The 7,846-nt window shown below is 38.4% G+C and overlaps 1 protein-coding gene and 1 pseudogene across 5 annotated transcripts in view; both read left to right on the top strand.

The window, feature by feature from the left end:
- Positions 1-7,846, top strand: part of EFCAB13 (EF-hand calcium binding domain 13) — a 181,261-nt gene that overhangs the window by 34,405 nt on the left and 139,010 nt on the right. For all 5 annotated transcript variants that reach the window (XM_037745972.1, XM_037745973.1, XM_037745971.1 and 2 more), the window contains one exon: positions 6,026-6,097. In XM_037745972.1, coding sequence (XP_037601900.1) covers positions 6,026-6,097 — 72 coding nt within the window. The remainder of the gene's footprint in view (positions 1-6,025; positions 6,098-7,846) is intronic.
- On the top strand, positions 2,998-5,299 carry LOC108318298 (annotated as a pseudogene).

Here is a 7,846-nt window from a genome sequence, read left to right as displayed (position 1 = left end):
CAGAAGAAAGGATATCAGAGATTGAAGATCAACTCAATGAAATAAAATAAGGCAAGATTAGAGAAAAAAGAGTGAAAAGAAATGAACAAAGCCTCCAAGAAATATGGGATTATGTGAAAAGACCTAATCTACATTTGTTAGGTGTACCTGAATGTGATGGAGAGAATGAATCCAAGCTGGAAAACACTCTTCAGGATATTATCCAGGAGAACTTTCCCAACCTAGAAAGGCAGGCCAACATTCAAGTCCAGGAAATACAGAGAACACCACAAAGATATTCATCAAGAAGAGCAACCCCAAGGCACATAATCGTCAGATTCACCAGGGTTGAAATAAAGGAAAAAATGCTAAGGGCAGCCAGAGAGAAAGGTCGGGTTACTCACAAAGGGAAGCCCATCAGACTCACAGCAGATCTCTTGGCAGAAACCCTGCAAGCCAGAAGAGAGTGGGGTGCAATATTCAACATTCTTAAAGAAAAGAAATTTCAACCTAGAATTTCACATCCAGCCAAACTAAGCTTCATAAGTGATGGAGAAATAAAATCCTTTACAAACAAGCAATTGCTGAGAGATTTCATCACCACCAGGCCTGCCTTACAAGAGGTCCTGTAAGAAGCACTAAACATGGAAAGGAACAACCAGTACCACCCACTCCAAAAATGTACCAAATGGTAAAGACCACCGACACAATGAAGAAACTGTGTCAACTAATGGGCAAAACAACCAGCTAGCATTAAAATGGCAGGATCAAATTCACACATAACAATATTAACTTTAAATGTAAATGGGCTAAATGCCCCAATCAAAAGACACAGACTGGCAAATTGGGTTAAAAGTCAAAACGCATCAGTGCTATCCAGGAAACCCATCTCACGTGCAAGGACACACATAGGCTTAAAATAAAGGGATGGAGGAAGATTTACCAGGCAAATGGAGAGCAAAAAAAAGCAGGAGTTGCAATCTTAGTCTCTGATAAAATATACTTTAAACCAACAAAGATCAAAAGAGACAAGGGCATTACATAGTAGTAAAAGGATCAATGCAACAAGAAGAGCTAATGATCCTAAATATATACACACTCAATACAGGAGCACTCAGATACATAAAGCAAGTTCTTAACGACCTACGAAGAGATTCAGACTCCCACACAATAATAGTGGGAGACTTTAACACTCCACTGTCAATATTAGACAGATCAACGAGACAGAAAATTAACAAGGATATCCAGGACTTGAACTCAGATCTGGACCAAGTGGACCTAATAGACATCTACAGAACTCTCCACCCCAAATCCGTAGAATATACATTCTTCTCAGCACTACATTGCACCTACTCTAAAATTGACCACATAATTGGAAGTAAATCACTCCTCAGAAAATGCAAAACAACGGAAATCATAACAAACAGTCTCTCAGACCACAGTGCAATCAATTAGAACTCAGGATTAAGAAACTAACTTAGAACTGCACAACTTCATGGAAACTGAACAACTGGCTCTTGAATGCTGACTGAATAAGCAATGAAATGAAGGCAGAAATAAAGATGTTCTTCAAAACCAACGAACACAAAGACACAACATACTAGAATCTCTGGGACACATTTAAAGCAGTGTCTAGAGGGAAATTTATAGCACTAAATGCCCACATGAGAAGCAATGAAAGATCTAAAATCGACACCCTCTCATTAAAATTGAAAGAGCTAGAGGAGCAAGATCAAAAAACCTCAAAAGCTAGCAGAAGGCAAGAAATAACTAAGATCAGAGCAGAACTAAAGGAGGTTAAAAAAAACCCTTCAAAAAAATCAACAAATCCAGGAGCTGGCTTTTTGAAAAGATCCACAAAATAGACTGCTAGCCAGATTAATAAAAAAGAAGAGAGAAGAACCAAATAGATGCACTAAAAAATGATAAAGGGGATACCAGCACGGATTCCACATAAATGGAATCTGATGGTAGTAGATTACTACCATCAGAGATTACTACAAACAACTCTATGCACATAAACCAGTAAACCAGGAAGAAATGGATAAATTCCTGGACACTTTCACTCTCCCAAGCCTTAAACCAGGAAGAAGTTGAAACTCTGAATAGACCAATAACAAGGGCTGAAGTTGAGGCAGCAATTAATAACCTACCAACCAAAAAAAGCCCAGGTCCAGATGGGTTCACAGCAAAATTCTACCAGACATGCAAAGAGGAGCTGGTCCCACTCTTTCTGAAACTATTCCAAACAATCCAAAAAGAGGGAATTCTTCCCAAAATCATTTTATGAGACCAACGTCATCCTGGTACCAAAACCCAGCAGAGACTCAACAAAAAAAGGAAACTTCAGACCGATATCCATGATGAACAAAGTCTTCGTTCACTAGGGACTATTTAAGTAGGTAATATGTGTTTGGGAGCTTCATCATAGGTGTTTATTATTGCATAGATGCAAGGAATAAATTTGAGCAAGAGCTAATGAATCTGTGAACATGGTTGACTACTACACTCTTATTAGTTGAGGTTGGACTTCTGTTCAGAGAAAGGAGTTTTCTAAATGAAGAGCAGGTAAAAGTGAAATGGCCTTCTACACTGGATTAATACATGTATGGTCTAACAGAATACTTTTCAGTGATCAGATTCAAGAGTTTGAGGGTTGAAGCTTTGAGTTGTCTTAGGACTTAAGCCATGATCTAAGAACATGGGACATCGAATCAATCTACAATAAGTGACAGTTACTGGGAAGGCTCTGAGAAGTGTTAGAACCATAATCAAAACCAGAATGAGGATAAATGCCAAGGAAATAAGAAACCAGAATGTAGGAAGCAATTCCTAATCAGAAGGCAATTTAGCACCAATTTAGCCTAGCATTTCTTTGATTGGTTCAAACACATAGCACTTGCTTTGTAGTGATTTGAAGGCCTACACCTGAAAGACATAGTTTACCAATTTTCAGAGAATCAGTGAATCAGGTGAACCCAACACCAAAACGATACTATTCTTTGATTTAAAAATTTGCTTCTTCTGGTCGCGGCGAGAGGGGCGGGGTGGCTGCGCCACTCCCTTCAGTCCTGTTCCCAGCCTGCCCCACCCCACCACCAAGGGCTGGATGAGGGTACATATTCCGAGGAGGCGCAGGACGCTGGCGCAGAAGGAGCTGGACGGAGCTGTGGTTGCGCGAGGAAACTTTGTAAGTATACGCATTGCACCCCTATTTTCACAAAGCTCGGCTCACAGAGCATTGTGAACATTAATGACCTCAAACTCAGGTTGTCCGAAGCTGAGCAAGAACATCCACTATGTTTCTGGAATGAGCTTAAATAAGCTCAACAGGAAGAACTTTATGCAAAGCTCCAGGGCATGAACTTTGAGGAGCTGAACTTCTTTTTCCAAAAGGCCATTGAAGGATTTAACCAGTCCTCTCAGCAAGAAAAAATGGATGCGTGAATGGAACCTGTCCCTTGAGAGGTATTGGGCAGTCCTACAGGGAATCTAGATCAGCTCCAGGCCTGGGAAAGTGAAGAACTTTTCCAGATTTCTCAGAACGAAGTAACACTTCTAGCTGGTGGGCAGGGGACTAGACTCATTGCATATCCAAAGGGGATGTATGATGTTAGTTTGCCATCCCATAAGATGCTTTTTCAGCTTCAAGTAGAGCGTATCCTGAAGCTACAACAGCTGAAAAATATTATGGCGTCAAATGCATTATTCCATATAATAATCAGTAGCAGAACAGGGGAATCTACAAAGGAGTTCTTCACTAAGCACAAGTACTTTGGTTTGAAAAAAGAAGATAAAATCTTTTTTCAGCAAGGAATGCTCCCTGCCATGAGTTTTGATGGGCAAATTATTTTGGAAGAGAAGAACAAAGTTTCTATGGCTCCAGATAAGAATAGTGGTCTTTACTGGGCTTTTGCAGCCTGGAATACTGTGGAGGAGATGAAGCAAAGAGGCATTTGGAGCATTCATGTCTATTGTGTTGACAACATATTAGTAAAAGTGGCAGACCCATGGTTCATTGGATTTTGCATTCCGAAAGGAGCAGACTGTGGAGCAAAGGTGGTAGAGAAAACAAACCCTACAGAACTGGCTGAAGTAGTTTGCCAAGTGTGGAGTTTACCAGGTGGTAGAATATAGTGATATTTCCCTGGCAGCAGTTCAAAAATGAAGCTCAGATGGATGACTGCTGTTTCATGTGGGGAACATTGCCAACCATTTCCTCACTGTACCACTTCTGAGATATGTTGTCAATGTTTATGAATCTCATTTGCAGCACCATGTGGCTCAAAAGAAGATTCCTTATGTGGATACCCAATAGCAATTAATTAAGCCAGATAAACCTAGTGGAATAAGCATGGGAAAATTTGTCTTTGACATCTAGTTCGCAAAGAAGTTTGTGGTATATGAAATATTATGGGAAGATGACTTTTCCACATTAAAGAATGCTGACAGAATGGGAAACACAACTCTGCTACTGCAAGGCATGCTTTCATTACTTGCCGGGTCCTCAATTCATGGGTCACTTTATAGATGAAAATTGCTCTCATCTTCCAGCAATTCCCTGCTTAAAGGATGCCAGTGATGTACCAATCCAGTATGAAATCTCTCCTCTTATCTCTAATGCTGAAGAAGGAATGGAAAGTTATGTGGCCGATATATAATTCCACACACCTTTAATCATTGATGAAAATGGAGTTCATGAGCTGGTGAAAAATAGTATATGAACCGTATACCAAATTCTACCACAATAGGAATAGGTTTTATTTTTGATATACCAACTGTGAACCTATAGGACCTTCTGGATGACTGAAGTTTAAATATTCACAGGGCTTTATTTTGCTTGTTGAACTCTCATAGCTACTGCAAACTTCTCAAGATCTAGATGTCTGAATTTCAGATAGCATTTTTATAATTCCCAACTCATTGAAGGCCTTATTTATATTTTTCAATTGTCCATTTTTTTTCCAAGGCAAAGAAACCACTGGCAATCCAAGAAATTTCCTACAGCTGAACTATAGTCAGGATGTTCTTTACTTGGAGCTGGAGGCATTTGTTTTTGAAGTTGTACATAATAATAATATGTTGTTGTATATGTTGAAAGGTTTCTATGGTACCAAAAGTTTACCAGATATTAAACTTTATAAACAAAATAATTGGACAGTAAAATAAAAGTATCTTCCTGTCTCTGGGGAAAAAGATTTGCGTCTTTCTCTCAGAATTTTCACTTGTGCATATTATTGAACAGTTGATTTCTTAGGAATAGACTGAAGAAAAAGCCATCACTAATATAGATAGATAAGTAAATTTTCAGTCTTTTTCATATTGGATGGCAGGCAAAACCAAATATTTGGGAGGCAAGAACTGTTGGGCAAAGCATTTTCTACCTCTGTGCAGAATTGAAATGACATTACTCACGGTCACTGCATCCGAACACATCCTTAGTCATGCATTATCCAAGAAGAAAAATGGTCTTAGACAGAGGCAGGGGCAGGAATAGTGGGAAGTTATAATTATGAGAGTCCTGGACACAGAGAAGGTACAAAGTAAATCATTATCTGCTATTCACTATGTAGACATTGCATTGTTTTTTATAGTCTTCTGTTTATTTTGTTCAGCCAAAAATAATTTTTAGTGATAAAAAGCAGGTACTTTGCTAGGCATTCGGGAAACAAATGAAAGACACATCCTCTGTTCTTGAGAAGCTCACAATCTGGAAATGAAGACAACAGAGTAAATAAGTACCTGTAATAAACTCTAAAAAAAGTGTAAAATTAAAAAAAAATTCTAATTAGCATGAGGGCTTAAAACAAGACTACTTCTTTTGATTGAAAGCTCTTTTATTAAGGAGAAAAGACCATGGTCTTAGGCCTATGTTTTAGTGTGTACTGAGTTGTTAATTCATTATTTCAGATTTTATTCAAGCTTGTAATAGTTGGCTCTTTGTTCCTACTTGCCACATATTCTGTGGTGTTTTCGTATTAGAATAGGATGGCAGATATATCTATGTTCAAAAGTAAATACAGTATTTGAACTTACTCTATTACAGGTAACCACATGGTGGATATTGGGGATATTATATTTATTTTGAATGAACTACAGGAACAGTATGAGGAAGTTCGTAAGTGAGCTCTTGTTGCTATGGCAAATTTTGTTTATAATTAAAGTCTTTACATTAAATCTTAATTTTTAAGTGTTATTTTATAAAGGTTTTGGAAACCTTCTCTGAACAATTTACTGTCTTAAATCAGGGACATAAAAATATAATACTCAAAATGCCATTTATGTGTCCTCTTTTTAGAAATGTCTATGCATGTTCTTCTCCCAGTTTTTTTTTTTTGTTGTTGTTGTTGTTGTTTGTTTGTTTTGTTTTTGTAAGACTGAGTTTCTCTCTTGTTGCCCAGGCTGGAGTGCAATGGCATAATCTTGGCTCACTGCAACCTCCACCTCTGGGGCTTAAGTGTTCCTCCTGCCTCAGCCTCCCTAGTAGCTGGGATTACAGACATGCACCGCCACGCCCAGGTAGTTTTGTATTTTTAGAAGAGACAAGGTTTCACCATGTTGGTCAGGCTGGTCTTGAACTTCTGACCTTAGGCGATCCACCTGCCTCGACCTCCCAAAGTGTTGGGATTACAGGTGTGAGCCACCACACCTGGCTCTTTGCCCAGTTTTTACTTTTTTTGTTTTTTTAACTGTTGAGTTGTTTGAATTCCTTATATATTCTGGATATTAGTTCCTTCTCAGATGAAGTTTGCAAGTATTTTCTTCCATTCAAGAGGTTGTCTCTTCATTCTATTATTTCTTTTGCTGTGCAGAGCCTTTTTAGCTTAATATAGCTTTTAGCTTTTTAGTTTAATTTAGCTTTTTAGTTTAGTTTATAGTCCTATTTGTCTATTTTTGTTTTTGTTGCTGGTGCTTTTGAGATCTTAGTCATAAAATCTTTGCCTAGAAAATCACCTGCTGTCCTATAGACTTAACCCTATGTTATCATCAAACAGTTATTTAGTTTCAGGTCTTATGTTTCAGTCTTTAATCCAGCTTGAGTTGTTTTTTGCATATGATGAGAGTTAGAGGGTTAGTTTCATTCTTCTGCATATGGTTATCCACTTTCCCCAGCACTATTTATTGAAGAGTGTATTCTTTCCTCAGTGTATATTCTTGACTGCTTTGTTGGCTTTGTTGCAACAAAGCTGTTTGCCTGTAAACAAACAGTTGATCAGTTGACTGTAAATATGTAACCTTGTTTCTGGGTTCTTTATTCTGTTCCATTGGTCTCTGTGTCTATTATTATTATTTTGAGACAGAGTCTCACTCTGTCTCCTAGGCGAGAGTGCAGTGGGGCATCTCAGCTCACTGCAACCTCTGCTTCCTGGGTTCAAGCGATTCTCCTGCCTCAACCTCTTGAGAAGCTGGGATTACAGGCATGTGCCACCACCCTCGGCTAATTTTTGTATTTTTAGTAGAGACTGGGTTTCACCATATTGGTCAGGCTGGTCTCAAACTTCTGACCTCAGGTGATCCACCTGCCTCAGTCTCCCAAAGTGCTGGGATTACAGGTGTGAGCCACTGTGCCCAGCCTCTCTGTCTATTTTTATACATACTGTTTTGGTTGCTGTATTAGTCTGCTCTCATGCTACTAATAAAGACATATCCGAGACTGGATAATTTATAAAGTAAAGACATTTACTTGACTCACAGTTCCACATAGCACTCTATGTCTTTGCACTGGAGATTTTAATTCATTTACATTCAAGGTAATTACTACTGACATTTTGTTAATTGTTTTCTACTTGTTTCATAGATCCTTTGTTTCCTTATTTCTCTCTTCTTTTGTGATTGATTTTTCCCTGTTGATTTTTTTTTTTTTTTT

Source organism: Cebus imitator, unplaced genomic scaffold (genome assembly GCF_001604975.1).
Source record: "Cebus imitator isolate Cc_AM_T3 unplaced genomic scaffold, Cebus_imitator-1.0 Scaffold217, whole genome shotgun sequence".
In the NCBI taxonomy this organism is placed as follows: domain Eukaryota; kingdom Metazoa; phylum Chordata; class Mammalia; order Primates; family Cebidae; genus Cebus; species Cebus imitator.
Note: the sequence above shows the minus strand (reverse complement) of the source record. Positions and strands in the feature narration are given on the sequence as shown.